This window comes from Pseudonaja textilis, chromosome 2, assembly GCF_049901715.1.
Source record: "Pseudonaja textilis isolate UNSWEBS1 chromosome 2, rPseTex1.2, whole genome shotgun sequence".
NCBI classification, from domain to species: domain Eukaryota; kingdom Metazoa; phylum Chordata; class Lepidosauria; order Squamata; family Elapidae; genus Pseudonaja; species Pseudonaja textilis.
The window spans coordinates 205,362,400-205,390,000 of record NC_141991.1 but is presented as its reverse complement, the minus strand read 5'-3'; the positions used below and the strand labels follow the sequence as shown (position 1 = coordinate 205,390,000).

General features: G+C 34.7%; 1 protein-coding gene across 1 annotated transcript; it reads left to right on the top strand.

Annotated features, from left to right (window-relative positions):
* The first annotated feature begins 3,292 nt into the window (after window positions 1-3,292).
* Window positions 3,293-27,294, top strand: SNX2 (sorting nexin 2). The gene is given in 16 exon segments (XM_026720417.2): window positions 3,293-3,438; window positions 7,356-7,473; window positions 9,723-9,886; window positions 11,793-11,859; window positions 12,026-12,069; window positions 12,160-12,301; window positions 16,511-16,589; window positions 19,340-19,415; window positions 20,629-20,742; window positions 20,959-21,052; window positions 22,399-22,604; window positions 24,301-24,363; window positions 24,365-24,445; window positions 26,414-26,494; window positions 26,603-26,674; window positions 26,835-27,294. Coding segments are annotated over 16 exon segments (1,560 nt in total). The 5' UTR covers window positions 3,293-3,330; the 3' UTR covers window positions 26,886-27,294.
* Window positions 27,295-27,601: the final 307 nt, after the last annotated feature.

Here is a 27,601-nt window from a genome sequence, read left to right as displayed (position 1 = left end):
CTAACTTGGTGTTTCCTAAAATCATTTTTTAAATGATTATCTATCTATCCGTCCATCCTTTACAGTGTTGTTATGAGCCAGTAGCAGTTATGGCAAATGAAATGGGTAGCTATATAACTCGATTAAATAAATAAATGCTCTTTAGAGAAGGGCTATCATCTATATGGACGACTACTGCTGAGTAAGAGCACAGGTGCTTTGCAAATTTTGAGGAATGCTTTCTCCTAGGTTAGGGGAAATGTGATTCAGCAGAAATGCTATGTGCCCCACCTGCAATACATTCTTCAGCTTGCATAAATCTTCTAGCAGCAGAAAATCAACCATCACTTGTGGTTAGACTGCTGCAATAATGGGAGATAAGATATAAATGGAGAACCTTCCACCCTTTGATTGGCCAAGTCAAGGAAATTGAGGCCTCTGGAACAGAGATACAGGTGAAACTCAAAAAATTAGAATATTGTGCAAAAGTTCATTTATTTCAGTAATGCAACTTAAAAGGTGAAACATATATATAAGATAGACTCATTACATGCAAAGCAAGATAGTTCAAGCCGTGATGTGTCATAATTGTGATGATTATGGCTTACAGCTCATGAAAACCCCAAATCCACAATCTCAGAAAATTAGAATATTACATGCAATCAATAAAACAAGGATTGTACATGGAACAATATTGGACCTCTGAAAAGTATAAGCATGCATATGTACTCAGTACTTGGTTTGGGCCCCTTTTGCAGCAATTACTGCCTCAATGCGGCATGGCATGGAAGTTATCAACCTGTGGCACTGCTGAGGTGTTATGGAAGACCAGGTTGCTTCAATAGTGGCCTTCAGCTCTTCTGCACTGTTCGGACTCATGTCTCTCATCTTTCTCTTGGCAATGCCCCATAGATTCTCTATGGGGTTCAGGTCAGGCAAGTTTGCTGGCCAATCAAGCACAGTAATCCCACGGTCATTGAACCAGATTTTGGTGCTTTTGGCAGTGTGGGCAGGTGCCAAGTCCTGCTGGAAAATGAAGTCAGCATCCCCATAAAGCTCGCCTGTGGAAGGAAGCATGAAGTGCTCCAAAATCTCCTGGTAAATGGCTGCGTTGAACCTGGGCTTAATGAAGCACAGTGGACCAACACCAGCAGATGACATGGCTCCCCAAATCAACACAGATTGTGGAAAATTCACACTGGACTTCAAGCATCTTGAAGTGTGTGCCTCTCCATTCTTCCTCCAGACTCTGGGTCCTTGGTTTCCAAATGAGATGCAAAAGTTGCTCTCATCAGAAAAGAGGACTTTGGACCACTGAGCAACAGGCCAGTTCTGTTTTTCTTTAGCTCAGGTAAGACGCTTCTGATGTTGTTTGTTGTTCAGGAGCGGCTTGACAAGAGGAATACGACATTTGAAGCCAATGTCCAGGATCTGTCTGTGTGTGGTGGCTCTTGATGCACTGACTCCAGCCTCAGTCCATTCCTTGTGAAAGTTCCCAACACTTTTGAATAGCCTTTTCCTGACAATCCTCTCCAGGCTGCGGTCATCCCTGCTGCTTGTGCACCTTTTTCTCCCACTTTTCCCTTCCACATAACTTTCTATTAATGTGCTTTGGTACAGCACTTTGGGAACATCCAACTTCGTTTGCAATTACCTTTTGAGGCTTTCCCTCCTTATGGAGGGTGTCAATGATGGTTTTCTGCACAACTGTCAGGTCAGCAGTCTTTCCCATGATTGTGATTCCCTTTGCAGGTGTTATGGCTTCATTGGCTGATTAGAGTGGGACACTTTGTACCTAGAATATTGAACCTTTTCACAATATTCTAATTTTCTGAGATTGTGCATTTGGGGTTTTCATGAGCTATAAGCCATAGTCATCTCAATTATGACACATCACAGCTTGAACTATCTTGCTTTGCATGTAATGAGTCTATCTCATATATTAGGTTCACCTTTTAAGTTGCATTCCTGAAATAAATGAACTTTTGCACAATATTCTAATTTTTTGAGTTTCACCTGTATAGTGACAAATAACAAAATCTTAAAAGCTTGTCAGAGTTCCCATCTGACTTTGTATGCCTTCCGCCAATGACTGGATAAGACCCTATATTTTTTTGGAAATATTTTTTTTTGGGGGGGGGGATGATTTTAATTACAATAGTAAAAGCGAATGCACACACTAAACTCAGAAAAAGAAATAGAAAGAATAAAAAGTGAAAAAAGATTGCTTTTTCAAAAGAAAGCGGCTTATATCCCACAGGGATGCTTTTGGGGAATGAAAAACAACAGGAGATTTAGTCTGTCGAGATTCTCAGTCATCCAGGTCATGGGTATGCCAAAGGTGTTTTTTCAGAAGACACTTTATTTTTTTTCTTAGAAGACCTTTCATTTGTGATCCAAGAAGCTTTTTCAGTTCTGACTGGATGGTGGAGAATGGAAGGATTCATTCAATCCAGTCAGAGCCAAACAAGTTCTTGGAGAAGCAAAAACGTCTTCAAAGACAAAACAAAGTCCAGTTGCCTCCTAAAAAGCACCTTTGGGACAACCATGACCTGGATGAATGAAAATCTCTACCAAGACTTTTAGCTATGCAATTTGGGATGAATACCTTTGGAATGGTGGAGTAGGAATGGATTCCCCCCACACACACACACAAATGCAAAGTACAGGAACCAGGACCACTTCTCAGGTGACCCTGGGGACACAGATAAAACCTCCAAGTGCTTCAACTATCCTCTAAAACAGGGGTCTTCAAATTTGACAGTTTTAAGACTTGTGGACTTCAACTCCCAGAATTCTTCTTCCAGTCATGGTAGCTCAGGAATTCTGGGAGTTGAAGTCCACAAGTCTTAAAACTCGCCAAGTTTGAAGACCCTTGCTCTAAAAGGATGCAAATGACCAGCTGTCTGCAAGAAATATAAATCCTTCCATTTCCCACCGTCGGAGTTGGATAAGAAGCGAAAGGTCCTGAAAAAAAGCACTTGTGGGATAACAGGTGATTTACACGTCACAAGCCAAGTTCTTCGCACCCAGAAGAAGAGCAATAGCGGCTTTTTCCCTCTCCCGCCTCCGCGTTGTTACCGCTCTGACTTCCACAACGGCGTTCTCGCCCTCCCCGCCCCATGCTCCTCCCTTCGGTTCTACCAGCTTGTCGCTCACCGTTCCCTAGAAGCTCCGCCCCTCCCGGCCTCGTGTAGGGAAGGAGGATCTCACGCATCGGGTCACAGCGGCCGTCACGTGTGAGGGAAGAAAAGGGGGCGTAGTTTATCGTCGTCATCTGACTGGCTGTAGCTTGCCGGAAATCTCGCGCCTCGAGAAGAGTGGGGTTTGTGGGGGGGAGAGCGGGGAAAGATGGCGACAGAAAGGGAGCCCCCTCCGTTTGGGGACGGCAAGCCGACAGAGTTCGAGGAGCTAGAGGACGGGGAGGACCTTTTCATCAGCACCGTGTCCACCCTGGAGGTAAGGAGGAAGGAGTTGCGGTTTCTCCCACTTTTCTCTCTTCTTGGAACTCCTTATTCCTTCTCCCAGGGCAGCTGCTGTTGGGTTTGTCACGACTGTCCCCCCCCCCCTCCGTCCGAGAGGTTTTGACTTAATTGGGGGGGCGGGGCTTCCTCAAACCTGGGCTTACTCCTGCGAGTGGCACCTGCCTCCTCTTTCCCAGCCATTCCCTGGGCTGGGGTTCGCCAACCAGAATTGCAGCAGCCAGCTCTGGGTTTATTCCCAGCTGTGACTCTTTTCTAAAAAAGCACTTAGCAGTAGCACTTAGACTTATATACGGCTTCACGGTGTTTTTACTGCCCTCTTTGAGTGGTTACTGAATCAACATATCTGGGTCCTTAAACAAGCAATTTAATTTTCCCCACTTTGGGCAAGGACGTATAATAGCCACTGAGTGGATTTCCTTCAGTAGGTTTCCCAAGTAGTGGGCTGTGTCTGGAGAATGAGGTCTGAAAGTGCCAATTGTTTGAGGGTGAGCATATTCCTTGCATTGCTGCATAAAGAAAACATCTGCTAAAAATGGCTTTCTATGAATGTATACAGGTAGTCCTTGACTTACAACAGTTCATTTAGTGACTGTTTGAAGTTTACAACGGCACTGAAAAAAAGTGACATGACCATTTTTTCACACTTATGACCATTGCAGCATCCCCACAGTCACATGACTTATATTCGGATGCTATTGATAACTGACTTGTATTTATGATGGTTGCACTGTCCTGGGGTCATGTGATCACTTTTTGTGACCTTCTGACAAGCAAAGTCAATGGAGAAACCAGATTCACTTAACAACCATGATACCACAACTGCAATGATTCACTTAACATACATGGCAAGAAAACTCGTAAAATGGGGCTAAACTCACTTAACATATTTCTTAGCAGCATAAAGTTTGGGCTCAACTGTGGTCGTAAGTCAAGGACTACCTGTATTTGAATATTCCTGAGCTATTTTTGCTGTTTCAAATGTTTCTCGGTTGTTACAGTCATAACTGCTACGGGGGCTGCTAATTGGGGAATACTGGAAAATGTTACTGGAAAATGTTCAAATACTTCTGAAGTTTTGCTGGGAGTGCCACCCAGTGAAGTCAATGGATTAACTTTTTAGTTAGTGTATAGATGGTTCTGCTATAAACCTACTGATAAATTGAAGGCGAGTAGTACACAGTGTGTATTTTTCAATATAGGATTTTATTTGTTTCCTTATTGAGTACTCATGTTCTGCACCATTGATGAAAATTTAATTAGGTCAGGCACTGGTGTATCTTGAATGCAACTATTAAATTTAATAAAAGAAACTTGATAGTGGCTGTTCTCATGTTAATCTTTATAGATCTAACACAACATATAAATCAAAATGTTCTAATTTGTAAACAACCACATTTAGTATCTGTTTGCCATATATGATACATAAAAACATTTAATAAACCTTCTCCCACAGGAAGGAAGTACTGAAGCTTTGCTGGCTGTTTCCTAAACTTACTTGCACCTTTTTATGCTGAGTCAGTAGTATTTTTCCTCCTTGTGAAAAACATAGGCAAAATATGCAATAAGCTTTCAAAAAATTGAATATAATATTCCTGCCTTTCTAAATGGCTCAGTTTAAATATATAACACTATAAACAAGACAACCAGAAATAATTTGTTGGTATTAGATCTAATTATATAGATATTCATATTTCTCGTACATTTCAGTTTGACCTCTTAGAATGTACTCTTGTGAATGAAACTATCAGCCAAAGTAGCTTTTACAGGAACAAAGATTGAAACAGCAGAAATTGTGTATATGCATGCATAAAATCAATGTACATTGAGTTGTATATTAATGTGAAATTAGTAGTTCTAAATAAGATTTGATATTTTGATTTCATAACTAAATTGTAGGTTTAATTTTGTAATTTGTAAGAAGTCACTAATTTTTGAGCCCAACAACTCAATGTATGAGAGATGAATGTGGATCTTTGGTTAAAATCTTTGCTACATAACAAAGTTACTATAACAAGTTTTATCTCTACAACCATGGGACACTGCTGTTTATCAGAGTATGTTGTACAATATTCTGATATAACTAAGAGCCCTATTTTGTTTCATTGAGTTATTGAAAGTTCAGTGCTCAAATAACTACAGAATTATAGCAGCTTTAGGTTTTTTTTTTTAAGTAACCATTTCCCCTGGATTTGGTTCCATTTAACAATTAAGAAGCATATCTGTATCCTGCAGTATTAACAGGCATGGGTTGGTGATGTCACAGAGAGAATGAAAATATTAATATCTAAAAGAGTTACACTATAGTTGCATTGAAAGTATCTTATCAGTTTCTCCTGTCTCAGCATTGTTTCCTCTGTCTGATAAATACATAAATGCTCAGATGCATTATCTGTAATATAAATACAAAGCCTTGCATGTAATTTAAATCAACACTAATCTCTCCAGGGAATCTCCCTATTATATGTAATCACCCCAGGGAAATTAGTACAGGTGTGGAAAATATTTTTACTTAAGAATTCCTTGTTTTGAACTACTAGAATCTTATAGGTGATCAATACATTTTGCAGACCTCTATTTAGGATAGGTAGCTTTGGCATGTTTTTTATCTGAATAGCTTATGTTTGTTACCCAAAGTTTGGTTTATATTTTTTTTTCTGATTATATGTGCCATTATTGTATATTCAAAATCTGACTTTCGAGTGCTCTATTGGTAGACTATGGGTTCATGTAGTAAAATGAATGGGCAGTAATGGAATCCACAACCACAAAATGTTCATGACTTCTAGTTTGGTAGCTTTAGTTTGCAGTTGAAATAGTTTTGAATCTTAAACAAGTAAATAAGAATGACTTGCTGACAACAAACTGGTGATCAGTTTGTACTCTCCTGCCCATCTAATTTCCAACTGTACTTAGTCACCCCTTATTGGAGTGAACAAACGAAAGAGCGGCCCTTCCAGACTCTGGGTTATTTTACTCCTTTTGTATTATATATGTAATAACTAAATAGAATCTCATTGTTCAGCAGTATTGCTATGTCTCTGTGGTGATTAGCTTTTAGTCATTTATCCTGATAGATATTTGTTGAATAGATAAGCCTGTTCTGTTAGGCCTTATTTTATATCCATGAAATGTTTTTATCTAATTGTCCAATGGGTATTTTAAATGTTGGTCAAAATAGCTAGACTACCTTAGAGGTGCTCTAGCCTAGCTTCATAGGAATTTACATTACTAGTCTTTTATGTTTCATTCATTGGCAGCCCATTTCTTAACTTATTTTGCTTCATTTGGCAATGTGTAAAATTTAAGTATTTGATGTTTTTACATTTTGTTTATGATAATCCGTGTTAGCCCATTGCACAGTCACTTAGAAACTATTGTCTTTTTTTAAGTTTTGAAACTTTAAGCTACCACAACTTACAAATATTTTTTGAAATATTTACTGATATATATAAATTAATTCAGAAGTTCAACTGTATTAAATGATATTTAATATAATTAAGCCTTCATATGGTTATAATTTTAAAAGCTTTTTAAGTTTGGATATACTTTCATCAACCTCTTTTTATTACTCGGCAAAATTATTTCCTATTATAGGAGCTTTAAAAGTCTACAATATTACCATATTTAAGTTGGATTAACAAATATGAATTAAATTTTAGACTGATATATGAGTGCGTACAAATGAAGAGTATAGTGAATATCACAAAGTGAAAACATTAGCTAAGGTATCCTGCTAAACAATAATTAATGGTTTCTTAGTGTGTTATTCTACAGCTTTTAGGAAATGGAAAGTGCTGACATGAGTAAATATATTCTCTGCTTGTGAATGTTAATTTAAAAAATCATAGTGTAAATACTGACTGTTTCTCAACTCATTGTTCCTTTCTCTAGTCAAGCCCTTCATCTCCAGAACCAGCCAGTCTTCCAGCAGAGGACATCAGTACAAATTCAAATGGTCCTAAACCTACAGAAATCTTATTAGATGATGACAGGGAAGACCTTTTTGCTGGTAATTTCTTTCCCATTTTTAGACCAGTTATTTACTGGAGAAACTTTATACTTTCTTTTTCAATATATAATTTTAGTGATCTATTTTGCATTCTTTATCATCATTTAGTTGCTATTAAATACATCGGAACAATTTTTAACATTTAAACAAAATTGGTCTGAATAACTATAACATAGCAAGTATAGCATTGCAGGGGACAACAAGCAAATATCTCCTGTGTAAAATTATGATATATTAAAAGATCAGGCCTTTGCCAGCATTAATACATACTGTTTTCTTTGTATATACAGAGTAGAGATTGAAAGATTAAAAGTTCATTCTTCTCTCTTTTTTGCATATTAACAGCTTCCTATTATGTTTCATCTTGGGAAATCATGCTTTGACCTAAGTTTAACAAGGCAAGCCATAATTCCTATATTCAGTCTCTCTTGGCTTAAACTATAACACAGAACATGTTTTATTGAAACTGTTTCGGTAACTGAAGCATGAAGGACATAGTTGAATTAAATTAGCTTCATTTGTGCATATGTACTGACAGGCATGGTTTTATAAATGACGTTCAAGAAAGGGTCATTCAGTTGCATGACATTAATTCAGTTCTCCTACTTCAGTTCTCCTTAGAGCAGAAGTTACAACTTTTGGGCTTCCCTTTTTTCTTTATCATGTACTGGATTGTTTTGTAAGAAAATACAACCAATGTGAACACATTTCTGAGAATCCTGCAGTATAAATTATGTAGCAATTGCTCTCCAAGATCAAACAACTGATGTATTTCATCTTTATGACATTTTGTTCTTTAAAGCAGAATATAATCAAGGTTACACATTGTATGAGAAGCTTGTTCACATGGCTACTTATACAATTAAATGAGTATTTCTATTCAGTTACTTTTAGCATTTTTATTAATTTGCTATTTCTATTCAGTTGCTTTTAGGGGAGGTTTGATGCTAATTTCTGGGATAAGTTACATTGATTATTTAACTTGGATTGTGACCTCTAGCAGACTAAATAACTGCAAGAATTTCAAGAGCCAATATAGAATTCCTTGAGAGTTGGGAACAGCAACTTAAAAATGTAAACAGTGCTTGTTTAAAAAAATGTAAAATGTTTGCTCTAGCCACACCTTATTAATGCTTTTTCATAAGGTATCAATTTTTCATTGAAAAAGAAACTGCAGAAAAATCTATGACTAAGTAAAAAACAAATTCAGTACAAGCTTGATTGATCTTGAAAAGCTAATGTTATTGTTTGTATTTGTGGGATGGACAGGAAAAGCCAGGGCCATTGGTAAATTAAATTTAAAAAAAAAAACCTAGGATAAGGAAATGGCAAGCCACTTCTGATTGTTATCTAGCAATGAGTAATGAAGTTACCAGAAGCTGATCTAAAGACAGCTTTATGTTGAATTATAACAATCAAAGTGATATAAAAATACATTCGATCAGCAGCTCTCTCTTGCATACCATCCAAGCAGTTCACTGTTCATAAGATACTTGGAATGTCCTGGATCCAAGGACATATAGAATATATCCACTCTAGGATGCTTTAAGATTTTATCACTAAAGTACTATGTTATACTTATTGTAAATATTTACTCATTTAACAACTATAACTATTTGGTTATATACATTTTAAGTGAAGAAATGTACTTTGAAATATATTTTTACTTCATTTCTCTATCTGATCTCTTCATAATTTAGATGTATATATTAAAACAGATAAATATTATAATTATATTCATAATGCCTGAAATTATGGCTTAACTTTTGCTAAGAGGGCAGCTTGTAGAAAGAAGTTGTTATTAAACTGCCTGTGTGTTATCTGCTTGGCCTTAGAAGCCCACCAAACTTACAGGCAGTACTTAGGCTAAGAAAAAGGTTCATTTCCTAACTTTGTCTTTCACCCATATTTGTATTTAAATGATGGATGATAGTAAAATGTGTATTCAGTATGGATTCCATTCCTTTTAGTAGTATGCTGATTACTTTTGCAAGTGATTTTAATTTGCATTAACATACGTTTCTGTTACTTGTTCTGTTAATTGTAACTACTAAGTACAGAAGTACAGAATGTGTTACAAATATTAATCATGCAATATATAATTTAAATTAAGCTTGCTCTGAATTCTAGACTTTTCACAATTATATTGAGGATCAGTGATCCGTACAGGAGTAAATGAAAGATAAATCTTTCTCACTGTATACAAAAATATCCAGACTAAAGTATGAATGGATCTCTTTTTTTTCTAGAAGCAACAGAAGAAGTTTCTTTGGATAGTCCAGAAAGGGAACCAATACTTTCTTCAGACTCTACTCCAGCTATAACTCCTGTTACCCCAACAACACTAATAGCACCAAGATTGGAATCAAAAACAGTAGTGACCCCAGTGGATTTTGATATATGCAGAGAAGAGGTATTAATGAAGTTAATAAGGCAATTTTCAAGCTGGGTCTGGGTACACAACATATAATCAAAGTAAATGTGAATATATTGGCTGTGTACACAATAAAATTCTCTAGCAATAAAGAAATAATTAACTTGCTTTAGAAATTGATATTTATTCTAATGATAAATTTATGCATGGAACTGGTTTTATAATTCCTACAATTATGGTCACGTCCACAGGGAATGCTGTCTTGTTTTCTATTAATTGTATATAAGTAGTTGGAGCCTTTTTGATTGAATATTGGAATAAATATTTTAACACAGTGGCTAATTCCAATTATGAAAACTTGGAAAGCTTTAAATGATTTTGCAATTATCTACTTAATATCCTGACTTTATTTTTTTCAGTCATAATTACTCAACATTTCAGTCATAGTTACTCAACATTAATCATATTTACAATATTCTTCAGAATTAGGAAGATTGCGCTTTATTTTGTTTAATCTTAATTCAATTTTGTTGTAAACCACCCAGAATCATTGGATACAAGATGGGCAGCAAATAAATTTGATAAATACTATGTCTCTGCCAACTTAGAAACACCTAAATAGATACACTGATCTCTAAGTTGGCAGAAACATATTTATTAATTTATCAAAATTATTTGCTGCCCATCTTGTAGCCAATAACTCTGGATCCTTACAACATAAAAAAATTGAAAAACATCAACGTTATTGACTCTAAAAACTCAGCAAGTAAAAACATTATCAGATAAAATCAAGGAGCCAGGATGGTAAAGAACGGAGCCAAACACATGGGGGTGGAGAGGTAGCATTGAGTTTTAACTAGTCAACCACCTCTAGTATAAAGATCCCCCATTGGGTCCCCAAACCACCTGGCAGAGTCACGTCTTGAGGCTCTTTTGAAACATCAGGGGAGTGGGAATCAATCTCACCTCGGGATAAGATGTTCCAGAGGCAGGAACCAGGGCAGAGAAGGCTCTCCTCTGGATCCCAGCAGCCAAAATTCCTTGGCTGATGAGACCCACAGTATGCTCCCTCTGTTGGCACAGGTGGGGCTGACCCATTGGGGTGAGAAGATTCCTCAAATAGCCTGAATCCTTGCCAGTACTGTATTTATTCTCCCTATTCTTATATTTATCCTCCAGTAAGCATGCTGAACTCAGTATGGATTTAAACTAGTTAAATTTTCTATTAAGAATTCACTAGATTGGAACATCTAGTTTATTTTGATCATAAATTTCATAGTTCACCATTAAGATTTTGGGTTCTTTGTAGCATGCTAAGAACAGAAAAATACGACGACATCTTTGGCTGGTCCATATCTTATCTATCTTTGTTTATATCAAGGGATTATTTTAGTAAAAATTATGTGAGGTCCTTAGTGCTCTCTGAGTTTGGTTGTTTTCTTGTAGATATTTTATTTCCGAACTAGGTAACTTCATCAGTGCTTAGAAAGGAGCGGGGTTTGCTCTCTCCTTAATGATGATAAGAAAAATATTTATAGAAATGCCAATTTTTTGCAATTTTTGTCATAATTAGTTGTACTATATTGGGATAATTTATTGGAATAGTTTTTATCAAGATACAAGTAGCCTTTATTCTCAGTGCTAAAAAAGTGTTTTATTGCTGATAAATCTTTTTATTTTTTGTATGAAAACTTTTCAGTCATGGTTGCTCAACATTAATTGTATTCATAATATTCTTCAGAATTAGCAAGGATTGTGCTTTTTCTTTTCTAATCTTAATTGTTCAAATGACTGCTGTATTGAAAATCTAGTGAGCTATGATTGGGCTTTTGATATTTCTTGAACTACAGAGAAGAAAGTGTGTTGCTTAATCTTTTAGAATTTGTAATGACATTAAATTTAGATTCTTGAAAAGATTACTTAATGTTTAATATGCTTTTTTTAGATTGAAGAAGAAGCAAATGGGGATGCATTTGATATTGAAATTAATGTGTCAGATCCAGAAAAAGTTGGTAAGTTTGTAACTTACTATATTAATTAAAGAAATATTACTTTATTTTATAGTTAAAGTTTGATATACCTAAGTCACATGTATAAAAACTCTAATGTTAATAAATTATATAAATGGATAAATCTAAATTGTTAATAAATGTGTGTATTTATTCATGTACCATGCAGGGGATGGCATGAATGCTTACATGGCATACAGAGTCACTACAAAGGTACCTATTATATGATAAATAATCAAATATTTAATGTTCAGCACTATATAAATGTGGTATATTTTACAAATGCCTTTTTTGTTTCTTTAGACTTCCCTAACTATGTTTCACAAAAATGAATTCTCTGTTAAAAGAAGATTCAGTGATTTTCTTGGTTTGTATGGCAAGTTAGCATCAAAATACCTTCATGTTGGTTACATTGTACCACCAGCTCCAGAAAAGAGTATTGTAGGTAAGTGTGACTAATGAATCATGGCATTCATCTTCCAAAGTGTAACTCTTGCCCTGACAGTAAAACTTATGTTGCATCACATAAATCTATTTTTACATCTATTTGACAAATTCTACATTTAAAGCAGGGATTATTAACCTTGTATCAATAGACCTGCAAGAGATCTGTATTTAGATGTCCAGAGGTCTGTGAACTTGGGGGGCAGGAAAAATATATTTTCTTCATTTTCGCTAACCTCTAACCATGACTAAATTGCTTATTTAGAGACTAGAGAAGATAAAGAAAATAGTTATCTTATTAGTGAAATTTATTTTCACTGACCTCTAACTGAAACTTAGCTTGTCTTCTTGATAATGGAATAATGAAGTACATATATTATTATGTTACATATTGTTCTTTGTAATATTTCAATAACTGAATTTAAACTTAATAGGTTTGCTTTGCATTACAGTCAATATATATTTGTTGTGTTTAAACACAATTTTCTAAGAAGGGGTCAGTAGTTTCGCTGCATTTCCAAAGGAGGAAATAAAGCTGGTATGGGGCCAGGTTACCTACAGATCCATCTTCATCCCATTATACCAGCCCATCCTACCTGATTAGGTAGGAGAGAGATGTCACAAACCTGTCAGTTAAAGAATTCTGACTGGCAGGGTCTAGAAAGAGAGTCTTTTCTGCCATTGCTGGCTTTGGAACATTCTGTCCCTAGAAGCAAGCTTAACCTCCAGTCTCATAGCCTTTCGGAAATGTCTAAAAATCTGGTTCTGTTATCTCACTATAAGCTTACAGAAGAGCATGCATCCTGCCTTTTAATTGACTTTTTAATATTAAGTTTTAAGCATCTTTGTATCTTACTTAAATTTATATCTTCAATTTTTTAAAAATATTTTATTTCTATACCACCCAAAGTTCCTCTGTGAAGGAGGTGGGTAGTTTTTGCAATAAACTTGATAAAGGAAGCCTTGCTATTGAGATTTTTTTAAAAAGAAAATACGTAAGAACTAAATTAACATACTTTTGAAAGAAACGTACACTTTGTTTGAATGACAAAATGTATTTTCCATGTTCTATTTAGTTGTCCCTTAGTCTTGGAACATTTAACTACTGTTTCAATTTTATGGTAAATCTCTATTAATCACATACTGATCGCCAGTATGCTGATGATACTCAGCTTTACAGCTCTGCTCTAGGCCACATGAGTGAGGCTGTTAAAGTCTTGTCTTAGGATCCAGAGGTTGTGCAGACCCAGATTGAATCCTAGCAGGACACAATTACTGTTTCTCATCAGGCTCTTCAGATTCTCCAGTGGTATTTGTCAATGTGGGGGACCAATACCCTGAAGAAGTAGGTCTGATTTGAGTACCATCCTAGATGCACAGGTCCTGCTTCATTAGAAGTTAGAAACCATAACCAAAGTGGTTGGAAGTTAGATTAGTGACCATATGCAAGCAGTTGGAGCTCTTCCAGAGGGTATTTGGGACTCATTTGCATTTTATGTCTTTTGTATTTTATTGGATCATAATGTTTTTAATGTTTGCATTTCTGTAAAGTTACGTGGAATCATGACCAGTTATAAATGCAATAAGTAAAAACCCTGGTTATTCTCCCAGGCCTTGGATTAGAATGAAGGTTGAACCCTTATGGTTTGTTGTTGTCTAGTCTTTGGTTATTGTCTTCTATTCGGTTGTTTTTTTCTTGATATATTTTATGTTATTTTTTTATTTGTAAGCATGTCAGAGTTATTGTGGAGTTATTTATTGATTTATACCCTGCCTTGATTATTTTTACAAACTTAAGGCGGTGAACATATCCAAAATATCTTCCTCTTCCTATTTTCACCACATAACAACCCTGTGAAGTGGGTTGGTGAGAAAGTGACTGGCTCCAGGTCATCCAGCTGGCTTTCATAGCTAAGGTGGGACTAGAGCGCACAGACTCCCACTTTCTAGTCTGATGCCTTAGCCACTTGATCCAACTGGCTCTATATATTTAGAGAGAAAGTAGGTGCACATCTGAAGTTATTTTTTGGTTTGTACTGTATATCCATTAAACTTTGATGTTCAACTGTTCTTAATTGAAGAAAGCTTTATTCATTTTTGTATAGGATAATAATAAGTGTAAAGTTGTAGAAACAATTCTTTCAACTCTTTGGAATAGTGTTCAAATTAATCAAGGGAATTAGTATCTCTAAAAATGAACATGAATAATTTCCCAGGAGAAATGAAATAGACTAACGAGAAACAATATTGTGCATTGATAGCGAGAATACTAATACTTGGTTTGAAAAAACGTGAGCAGAATTGTGACAGAAGTGTTCTATTGTTTGATTAGTTGATTGTGTCAGGTTGATGGCTGCATATTCCAAAAATAATTTGAAAGACGTGTTTTGGACATTGCGAAAGTACAGCACTTTCTGTTACTCACTAAATTGCCTGATTTTTTTTGTCAAGCTTCAATATAAGTTGAGTCTGAAAAAAGAGCTGCTGCTATTTTAAGAGTTACATTGATTTTTGAGAAGTGCTATACTTCTACCAGGGTCAAAAGCACACTTTCCAATTTGTTTTTGCAGTATCCACAGCCGTAGACTGGGGCTGACTGTTTTTTCCCTTTGGATTTCAGGAATGTTCTTTGAAATACTCTTACTTTTCATTGCTTATTCAACAGATGAACATATTATATGTAAATCTAAATGTTTGTGCTGATTCAGTGATAGCTGAATGAGCTTTATCTATGAAAAAGTCTATTCATGTTTAAAATTCATTTGATTTTATATAATGTTTACTCCAGATAAGTAGAAATTAATCTAGACTAAGACTGCTAGGGTAGGTAGAATAGCTTGGCTGAGAGAAAAACTCATTGGTGCTACTTATTCAGCTGATTGCAAATATGATGGTTGACTTACTTTACATGGTCTCTTTGATCCTAGTGTTTTATGCTTCTGAAATGACTTTCCTCAGGTTCTATGGATGAATGCAAGAGGACAAAAATAACACCTTTTGTTTCACTATAGTCCCTCCTCCCTTCTGTAGGCTACTGAAAAAGTAACCAATACCCTGTCCTTTTTAAATCAGTGGGCCTATTTGGAACTTTGGAAGAATGTCATGGATATTCTCCCCAAATAGCAATGTCTGCAATGTATGAATCAGCAATGAAAACACATCCATTTCCCAGAAGCCTAGTATTTGAATGAATTGTCAGTTATCTTTTTAATCTCCCAATATACTCTTACCACCTCAATTTATCTTTTGGTTTTTTGGAAGGTAAATGAAATAATTTCTAAATAAAACCTAAGAGTGCAGTTAGTACCATTTATATTTTCAAGGAAAATATAATTATTGAGGTTCCTGTTTTGCTTTGCAATATGTTGGCTTTTAACTTTTTTTAATTAAAAGAATAAAATCAAGTGAAGCATGAAACCTGGTAGATTTCAAGGAAAATAATTATTGAGCATATTAATTTCTGCACTGGACACTAAGTCTTAAGAGTAAAGTGAAAACATCTCACTCTTTCATCTGAACAATGATGTTTAGATGAAGGAAAATAATTAAATAAAACTAGCCAGCTCAGCTCTCTCCACATTACTATAATACAGTTCATATAAGTAAGTTCATACTTAACAGAAGAAAAAATCATGATGTTCAAATTATACAAAATTAAAATGTATTTATGTGATCTTAAGGTATTTTAATGAATATTTTTTATTAAAATAAGATTTTGCAAAGATAATAAAACCTACAGAAACTTTAAAAAATGCAAAAAGAAAAAGTTTATAAAAGGATAAAAAAAATGAAGAAGAATAAAAAAAAAGATCATAAAAGCAACTTCAGATCTTGTTTGAAGTAGTTACAAATATAGCCCTTCCACATTACATATCATAGTTCTTCACAAAAGCAAACCTTTTTAATCAATAAATCCCCAAATTGATTCATTTTATCAATTTTTAAAACCTATAAAAGGTAGCTGAATTCCTTCTTTAATCTACAAGTCTGTTTAGCTATTTCTGCAAACTCTTGTCATCTTCACAAAATGCTCTTCTAGTTCTTCTATTATTGGTGTTTCTATAGTCTTTCATCTTTGTACATATAATCTCACAGCAGTTACCATATTTGTGACCTCATTCTATTAATATACTGAACATTTAGATATGAACTTTACAAAGTTCAGAATTTTATCAGGTTAAAAAATGAATTTATGTCGCTTTCTTCAAAGGCATGACGAAGGTAAAAGTAGGCAAGGAAGATTCCTCATCTACAGAATTTGTAGAAAAAAGAAGAGCAGCGTTAGAAAGGTAATTGATTAGCTATACTATTGTTAAATGAATGTGCAGTGAATTATACAATTTTATTTGCTTCTCAGTCTACTTATTTTACATGCTAAACAGTTTAAAAGAAACCGTTCAGAATAAAATCTGAAGTTAATGTTAAATTGTTTATATAACAATGGTATATTTCAGTATGAATATCATGTTGAAATATATATGTGTATTTGTATGTGTATATAGACAGAAAATATATTTGCTCTCAAAAAGGTTGCTTGGCATGCTAAAGATAGCTGCATCTGGTCAGAATCAAATATAATTCAAAATCCAGCATTTAAACATCTGTTTTAAATATTGCTTCGATTTTAATGTGGCACCTGGAAGAATTTCAAGTTAGTTTACAATGATCTAGATTTCAATTTCTAGATTTCATTCTTGAGTGCTTCTGCAAGTGACAGCCACTATGAAAGTGTTTGTGATTTATTCATAAAAGACAGGGCTTTTAATGCCATCCTTCTATGCTGTCTTTATTACTATGTATGAAAAATCATAATGTGTCAAAATGTTTCCATGTAGCAGTTACTTAAGGGCAGCTTTTTTTCCCCAAGACTTGTCACCAGCATATCAGTATTCCAGGACTGATCTTTTGTTTGAGAAATTATCTAGTATCATTTTAACTTCTCAAAGTAATATTTGGCTTCCCCTGAATATCGTATTCCAAACTAAATCATTTTTCAAACCTTTTCCCACCAATAGAATAGAATGAATATATGTAGCCCAGGTTGAACTGTGGAATACTTGCTGCTTGGGTGTTTGCTGGCAAATGCTTTGCTACCTTCCTAGGATAGTTACCCAACTAGGATCTGAAGAGATTAACAAAACGTCTGCAGGCAGACAACCAAGCTCAGATAGCATCAAGTACTTCACAGTAATACTGTTAAATGTTTTTAGGATGTTACTAGAATAATCCACTTTATGTCATGCCCATCTGATGCATGAATGATTTTTTTCCTATATTGGAAAAAGATTTATATGACCTGAATTTGTTTTACATAAAGCTAATCAAAATTGTCATAGCTACACTCCTGGCAATTCTTCCTTTGACATGGAGCAACTTTCCAACAACTTAGCCTTGTAGATATGATAATGGTGGTGTTGGTGTTGGTATTCCATATTTAGGGCAAGAGGATTGAGGTTCTCCATGATTATGTTCCTAAGAATAATAAAAGATAAAAAGATAAATAAATACAGGGGTTTTTGTGTGGGGCTGAGATTAAGTCTGATTTTTGCACAATAAATAGATTTTGATATCTTCATGAAAATATTTCTTAGTTACCTATGATTCAAAGACGGATTCTATTTTCTCTATTTGTTAGGCCAGCTTTAGTGGATGAGTGGCCTACATACAGGCATATATCCATATAATGTAGAAATGATTCTTGTAATATTCCAGTAAATTGCTTGCTACTAAGCATACAATAAGATAATAATTTATCAGTTAAAATCCTTACTAAAGTTGTGAGATTATACTGAGTATGCATACATTTTATATAAATTTATTATATACATTTTCTTGATTATTGGGTGGTTCTATAATGGAAGCCATTATTTTAGTTAAGTGGTAAAGCAATAATAAAACATAAACTTGATGATATGCAGGTGTCTTCGGAACAGAACATGAAAAGGATATTTGCCTAATCTACCATATCAGGTAGAGTAGATAAGCCCCAGTTTCCCCCCACCTTCTGTGTTACCTTTTAGTGGGACCTAGGAAGTGTGCCTTTTCCATAGCAGCCCATGTGGAATGTGCTTTTCCCTAGAGATTAGTCAGGCATCCCTTATCTTAACCTCCCAAAAGGCCATAAAGAGCTGCCTCTTCTCCCAAGTGTAGGTATAGAGTGAACTTGGAGTCTGAAGATGGTGGAGATTGGTTGTGGTGCCTGAGATTTTTTGTTTTGTGTTGTGTTTTTATTGTATTTAATTCTATGCTATTGCTATTTGCCAGCTGGAGTTGTGTCTCTTAAGATGGGTGGCCATATGAATAAATAAATGTTGGCAGTAAAATGCATTTTACTGAGAAATCTAAAAGAGCTGGTGTGACAGGGCTTGTTTTCTAAAGGTATAGTAATTTGCCTAGTTGCATTTTCTTATCTGTGATTCCCACTAAACTCCTGGATCACACAGATTCTTGTGAATTGGAACTAATGTCCTAACTAATGTTTAGCAGAAAGGGAGAATCAGGGAGAATAAATAGTAAAGTCAGCACATACATTCTTTTTTTTAACCACAGGATAGTAAAGATGAAACACATTATTGTTTTATTAATATGTTAAAATAATGGTAAATATATCATAAAGTGTTATAGGAGTGATCACTGATATGAAAGGACATTGTTGATCAAATTACACCCATTTCTAACAAAAATTAGAATTATTAAACTTCTTCCAGGAGGAACAGCTTCACACATTGGAATAGTTCTGGTCTTTGGTTAATTTTTCATATAAACTGGAAACTCTAGCTTTTGTCAAATGAACAAGCTAGTTTACACAGTTTTGCTTCCATTCTAGATTCCATAAACATTGATATTAAATTAGTTGTTTTAGTAAAAAGAAATGATGTTAAAAGCTTTTATTGAGACTGAATTATCCTATACATTTTTTAATACAAATTTTAAGATACACTATCTTTCCTGATTGTTTTAGCATATATTGATTCTGTGTATGGCAATTTTTAAAATATTATCAAGAACTCTAAATGTTCTCTAACTTTAAAAATTGTAGGTACCTACAGCGAACAGTAAAGCATCCAACCTTATTACAAGATCCTGATTTAAGACAGTTCTTGGAATGTTCTGAGGTATTTAATTCTATTTTCCCATTTATTTAGTTTTACATATTCCTTACCAAACAATTATATGTGGACATCTGGCTTTGTGTATAACTAGAGTACTATTAACAAACTTCCATTATTTAAAATTAGAGCAAGTGAAATCCTCTTTTCTTGCTGGCATTCGATAAGTAATCTGATTAACTCTGCAAACACTATTGTGTCTGTTTCAAAATGTGATAGTTGATATCGGATTACATCTTTGTATTACAAGAACAAAAAAGCTTGCAATCATTTAATTCCCTGGTAGAGGACTTCAGTCACCAATGCTGTCAATTTGACACTTTTCATTTAAAAGTAGAAAATTATCTTCAGAAAAATTCCTTGCTGGATTAATATACAGCTGATGTAATTTTCCTGCTGATAAATGTTACATATTTCAAAATACTGTAATTCAGTGTGTCCTAAGATGGTACTGTAAAGCCTAACATTGCTGCTGTTTGATGAAAGAAAATGCTGGAATGTTAGCTAGTCATTAACATATGTTAACCGTGGAAACTTGATTCAGGTTCCCAAACCCCTTTTCTTGCTGTTCAAAGAAATCATCTATTGTGACTTCTATGTATAAATGTATAACTAAACTCTTTTAATAATACACCTATGGAGGTTGTAATAGTTCTGCAGCCAACTGTCTCTCCTCTCTCTTTCTGTGTCTATGTGGGTGCAGGGAAAGACAAATCTTCTATGGAAAGGTGCATGTGCATAATTAGGGTTTGAAGTTAATGTTCACATAATTAAACGTTAGCTCATTATCTATCTACCTCCCTCCCTCCCTCCCTCCCTCTCTCTCCATAAGATACATTATAGCCTAGTTGAACAACAAAAAAGTTGTCAGTGCATTTGTTATCTGGAAGCAGTAGCATAGCATTGCCCTTAAAAGCTCCACTGCTGTTGGTATACGAGTAGCCAGTTAAAGCATTTTGTGGTAGTGTAACAACTTTTGACAAATGGTCTCTGTGTTCCATCTAAATGTAAAGGTGCAGAAGAAAAGCAAATTGAAACTCTATTTTTTTAAGTTTTCCTCTGAGGATGTAAAAGTAGTAAATTTAAGAAATTAGGTTCCACTATATTGAAATGTATGAGGGGGAAGAAAACACTACATCCTTTTCAGTCCCTTTGGTGCCCAGTTAAACCTCTAGGCTTTTAACCAGTTTGTTTGCCCTTATTTGTCATTCAATTCCAGCTGCCGAGAGCAGTTAACACCCAGGCTCTGAGTGGGGCAGGAATATTGAGGATGGTAAACAAGGCTGCCGACGCTGTCAACAAAATGACGATCAAGATGAATGAATCGGATGCAGTAAGAGCTGATTTTTCGACTTGAATAATGAGATGAATTAATGAGGTTCAACAGTTGCATTTTAAAACCATAGGAGTAGAAAATGAGATATTAATTTACTTATTGGCTTGGATTATCAATTGCCTCATACTGAGTTAATTTCTTGCCTTAGGAAAGGAATTGTAGTTTGCAATATAGCATAAATTGTAAAGGTTTGTTTGTTTTTCATTTTGCCAGTGGTTTGAGGAAAAGCAACAACAATTTGAGAATCTCGATCAGCAACTTCGGAAACTTCATAGTAGTGTAGAAGCTTTGGTCTGTCACAGAAAAGGTAGATGCGTTAATTAGATTTTTACTTTTTTAAAAGTTAAACATGAATTAATGTTTCTAAAATCTCTTCTGATCAGAAACCTTAAATAATTTCAAGACAAGAAACTAGTTAAATGCTGAACTATGCAGCCTACAATGCATCCCATGCAAAAATGTTGATCGTTTTTAGAAACTGGGAAACCATTTTTTCAATGGATATTTCTTACCAAATAATTTCACTGTGTAAAGTAACTGAACATTTGGGATTCTTAGATCTCTGCTTATAAATACATTAATGTTGCATTAAGTGGATTAGTTGAATCTCTTCTTTTGCAATTTACTTATAAGGAAAGTGATTTTTTTAAAATAAAAGGAACTGGATGAATAATGCTAGAGAGTAAAAGCTGATATCTATGTATATAAAAATTTTAATATCTGTGATTGAAGTATGATATAGTATGCTTTCCCAAGACCTATTATATAACTGTACAGCACCATTAAAATGGGAAATTTAAGAAAGAAAACTAACATAGTTAATTGGAAATTTGTCAGTTGCAGGAGTCTTTCCTAATTTCATAGAAATGGATAGAAAGGGGTGAATCAAGGTTGGAGCTAATCAGGTGCCTAAATCAGGTACATAAATCTTCCAGTGCAATCAATGGGATATGTGTAAGATAGAGAATGGAGTTCTTCTTGACATTTGTCCTCTTTTTGTATTAGATCAATACAATGTTCAGGGTTTTTTTTAATGCCCTAAACTGAAGATATTGAAGATTCTCATCTCATCTATAGTGCAGGATATAATCTTTTTATAAGGAGATAGTAAATTACACAAGCATCCAAATTCTTACATGTTTTGCATTATAATACACACGACTAAACTTATTTTACTGACATTTGCTTCGTTGGCAGCAATTTCCCAATACTTTGCTATATAAACTTTAGAAGTGTTTGTCTTTAACAGAGATTGTAGTAATATAACAGGTTTTTACTCTGAAATGATTCTACTGATACACAAGATTACTTTATATCATGCACACTATCGTTTCAGGAGTAACAAAGTTCATGTGATTTTAGCATATGCTTAGTAGCAGAATTTGTAATCTCTTAAAAATGGTTGAAATAATAGATAAAATAGAATTGAGTATTGGTATAGAACAGGGGTGTCAAAACTCGTCATGGCATTGTCGTGTGATATTGCATGATAATGGCATTGTCATCATGGCATTGTCATGTGATATATCATGACTTTTTCCCCCTTCGCTAAGCCAGGCATGGTCAGGCCAGAGCGTGGCGCATCCGGCCCACAAGGTGCGAGTTTAGTACTCCTGGTGAGGAGATTAATATGAGTTTGTTTGTTTGTTTCAGAACTGTCTGTAAATACAGCTGCCTTTGCTAAAAGTGCTGCTATGTTAGGGAACTCAGAAGACCATACTGCTTTATCAAGAGCTTTGTCTCAGCTTGCTGAGGTTGAAGAAAAAATAGACCAGTTGCATCAAGAACAAGCTTTTGCTGATTTCTATGTATTCTCTGAGTTACTCAGTGATTATATTCGTCTTATTGGTGCTGTAAAAGTAAGCCTACATTTGAATCTATACAAATGTTCATATATAGGTACTCCTCACTTAATGACCTTTCTTTAGTGATTGTTTGAAATATGTTGCTGAAAACAGTGATTTCAGATTGGATCTCGCATGACTATTGCAATATCCCCACAATCATATGATCACCATTTGCAAACTTCACAGCCAGCTTCCAATAGCGGCAAGATTGATGAGGAATCTGGCAGGCAGTCACAAACTCACAAAATGAGGACTACTTGTGATGCAGAATTTATATTCAGTGCCATGACATTTGCCATTATATTTTGTGAACCCAAGGTAGATCTCATGCGAAAGGGGGGATAGAACTGAAATTGTCCTGGTTTCTTAATCATTATACCAAGGGGGCTCTCATACAAGTTCTTGAAACTTTTCTGAATATGGTCTTTAAAAACTAATCAGGATGAGGTCTGGTTAGTATTTTGATGGGGCAACATTAGACAATTTTATTGCAGACTAAACTGACCTGTAAAAAAAATTCCTGGAAAAATGAAAATTGCATAAATGGAAGTTCTCATGAAGTTAAGGATACAGATAAACCTTTCTTGCCAACTGCCTCATTTATAGTGACCATTCAAGTGACAATGGTGCTGAAGAAAAGTAACTTCATGAGTAATGCCCGGAGTTACAGCTTTCACAGCATCTTTCAGTCACACAATTGCCATTATAGTCAGTACATGCAGGGGTGGGATTCTACAGGTTAGCACCTATTCACTAGAACTGGTTGTTAACATTCTAAGCAGTTCAAGGAATTGGTTGTTAGAAGAAATTACTGGCCTAATCCTGTAAGGAAGGCAGAAAGGAAACATTCTGGTGTTGCTTGCAGAAACTGCCTCTCTGTTAACCCTTATTACATTCTTGGCAGGACTAGACTTCCTGTCTCTGGAACTTCTCTGGAGTTTTTTTCCCACTTTTGCTGGTACTTTGCTTGTATGGAATGACCATTCAAAGTTACAATGGCACTGAAAAAAGTGACTTATGACCATTTTTCACACTTACGACTGTTGCAGCATCCCCACAGTCCTGAGAGGCCAAGCGAGGAGCTGTGTGCCTCGATGCGAGTGATATTGAGCTGGCCATGCCCAGCCAATAACATGACCACCAAGCCACATCCACCAACTAAACCACACCCAAAGAACCGGTTGTTAAAAAATTTGAATCCCACCCGAGTACATGCTGTCCTGTGCCTGTCTTGTTATCTATCCTTCCTTCCTTCCTTCCTTCCTAACTCTAACCCCAGTAAAACAGAAAGATCAATGAAGAAGTAATTGCAGGACAGTAACCACTAAAAAAAAAGTCACAGGAGGCATTGATCCCAGATATCATTTATATTTATATTTCTTTTTTCCCCACTCACTTCTTTTTTTCATTCTACTCATAGAGTGGAGAGATTGGACAGTAAGGGATTACGAGAGAGTAAGGAGACATATGTGGGTCATCCTGGGCTTCCAGTCCCAAGCACAAGCCTTATACATTAAAGGCAACAGCTGGCAAGGTTAAAGACTTCTTTAGATTCAAGTTATTTTGTAAATGGTTAACTATAGGCTTTTAAGCTAAGCATTTGATAATGATCAGAGCTCTTTTTAATTAAGATGCAAAACTTTTTTCTTGAAATGTCAGATTTTGAATAAGTATACTCTCATCTTTTTTTTAACCACGTTGTTTATAGGGTGTATTTGATCATCGAATGAAATGTTGGCAGAAATGGCAAGATGCTCAAGTCATGTTACAGAAAAAAACGAGAGGCTGAAGCTAAACTTCAGCTTGCCAACAAACCTGACAAATTACAGCAAGCTAAAGATGAAATCAGAGAGGTAAATTTTATAATGCGGTGCCTTTTTAATTAAAAAACCTTTTTGTTCTTCATATTCTTTGGCTTTAATGCATTTCAAATATAGTTTTAATCATCATTAATTCAATTATTAGAATAATTTCGTACATTTTCTTAAATGTACATTCATATTTGTGTTTTACAAACTGAATGCCACTTTTTAAAATAAAAAGTTAAAGCATTCAAACTGAGGCAATTTATATTCTGCTATATGAAACACTCATTTCCAAAATATAAATTTCTGACTGTCAGATTTACAATTGCACATACATATTTTTCACTTGTATAGCATAATCTATCATCAATAGAATGTTAAAAGAGCTAGAGAGTATCATAATCATAACCTCTGCACTTTTTTCTGTCATGCTTCATCAAGGAAATCGAAGAGGTAGGAGAACATGCTTCCTGTTCTTATTTCTTATATTGAATAAGAATTATTAATATTCATTAACAAGCAAATCCACCTATACATTTTTCTTAAATACTAGTCATACTTTTTTTTAACAAAGTAGCACATTGTTACAAAGTAGCACATTGTTACAAAGTAGCACAGTTTACTGAAAACGTTTTACATGTAATTTCATAAAATTGGCTGCTGTTTGCATTATCAGATTATTGAATGGCACAGAAAACTAACATATCTGTAAAAATGTTTGCTGCTTTTCTTAAATGACTCAGCTTTTCTTAAATGACTCAGCTACTGTAAAATTAAGGACCTATGGTGCCTAAAATTTTAATTCTGCAGAGTCAGTTCTTTATTAATACAATCCATAAATTTGATAAATCAGTAACTGCAGGCTATTTTTAAAAGTCTGATATTGAAATTTAACAGAGTAACTTCTTTTTTAAATGAATTTGGATTTAAACTGCTTTTGTCAGGTTTTCTGCATATCGACTTTCTTCTATATATTGTCACCGGGCTTTTTTTTTTTCAAATGCTTCCATAATGACATTTGAGTTGGAAACTTTTAATAGTCAATTTGACATATTCACTGCAATCGCTATATTCTTTAATTGATCTTTAATTTTATGTAGAAATTCTGTTTAGTGGAAGGAGCTTTTTTAGGGATGATAGTTCCAAATGCACGACTGTCTGTTGATTCATATACAAGTTATTCAAATAGAATGTAAGATGTAGGTCTAGGGCAGGGATGTCAAACTCATGGCCCACGGGCCAGATGCGTCACGTGCTGGCCTGCCTCCAGCTGGTTTAGCAAAGGGGGGGGGAGTCCTGATACATCATGTGATGCTGCCATGATGACACAAGTTTGATACCCCTAGTCTAGGGTATCTAACTCCAAGACTACTATAGTTTCTGTAGAGTATTTCATACTATGGGCTGAGAATAACATACATGAATGGCTGACTTAAATATTAAATGCTCCTAAATCTAAGAATAATTAATCCTTTTAAGCATATCTAGACATAGAATTTATGCTATAGGTCAGTGGTCCAGTAGTGTGGCAGAAGAGGGTTCCGTATGTGCGCCCCTTGCACAAATGCACTTTCGTACACTCACCTGCCACTTGCACGGCCTGGTTCCCAACAGGATGGCACTGGGCCACAGAGGTTGGAGATCCACGCTATAGGTCCATTATTATACTATTATTATAGTTGTTTACAGGAAATTGAACAACATATTCTGGAACTATAATTAGAATTTAAAAATTAAAACCAAAAGAACTATTAATTTTGAAAGGGAAAGTGTTTTGAATAGTACTACCTGGGAAAGTCTTCATATTATATTGTTGGAAGGTACGTATGCTATCATTTTCTATTAAAAATAAAGAATAATCACAATCATTATCCCGAAGATGATAGGTACAATAGAAGATATACTTTGAATAAGAAAAGTTTAGATTACATTGGTATTCATTGTTATATTCACTCTTTTAAAAAATAATATGCTTAATTATATGTGTTTAAATTATATGCATTTTTTAACTTTTAGTGGGAAACAAAAGTTCAACAAGGAGAGAGGGATTTTGAACAAATCTCCAAAGCAATACGCAAAGAAGTAGGAAGATTTGAGGCATGTATACGGGCTGTTGTGGGAAAAAAATATTAAATGGATCTTAATGAAATAAACTTTTGCAAGGTTGTTCAGTGAGTAAATACCTTAATTTTCTTTTACTCTCAGAAAGAACGCGTAAAAGACTTCAAAACCGTTATAATCAAGTACTTGGAATCATTAGTGCAAACACAACAGCAGGTAAGATTATTTTCAAATAATCATAACACATTGTAGAGTTTTACTCGATGAAATGCATTAGATGTTTACATTGAAAGAATTTTGGATAGTCACGTATGTGTGTGTATGCATTTGTATATATGAAATGTTGTTTACTATTGTCTCTTTTTTTTCCTCCCAGATGATAAAATACTGGGAAGCATTCCTACCTGAAGCCAAAGCCATTGCCTAGAAAAGATGACTTTCCAATATGAAGATTCTTTGGATGTTGTCCCGGTTGAATTAGATTCCACAATGAAATCACTTTAAAATCATCCAAATAAACCACTATATATTTTATGAATTTAACATGTGGCTTTTTATATACTATAGCATCTTATTAACAGCTGCATGTCCTGACCCTCTTTGGACTGTGGCATGACATTCTGCAATACTTGCGAATTGAACACGATTGTGTCTTAATATTTGCACTAAGATGTGCAATGCAAGGCCAGAACGTTATTTTTGTTCTTTACTATAAGTTCTGTCTACTTGATCTTTATGAAAGAAAATGCATTTATTAATGTTCACATACACATTCCTGTAAATAATCAAGATTTTGTGATTACAGTAATAAAGGGATGTATCTTGTGCAACATTAATCATCAGCTGTGTAATTTTGTTCTTCACTAATTGATTATAAACTATAAACCCTGGTAAAGTAATTGGTATTTAGTAGTTCTATCAGTTTTATGCTTATGAAAAGTATTTTAAAAATTAAACCATTGCACTTAAATGCTGTTTATTTGGCCTTAACAAAAACCTTGGATACTAAACCATAAAACTGTAACAATTTATAAATCAATTTGTTTGGATTGTTTCAAATTGTTATCATTCTAGTAACAAGGCTCCTTGATCCAATGAAGATTTCTGTCAGGGAATAAAACTGAAGATTCAACATGCTTCTAT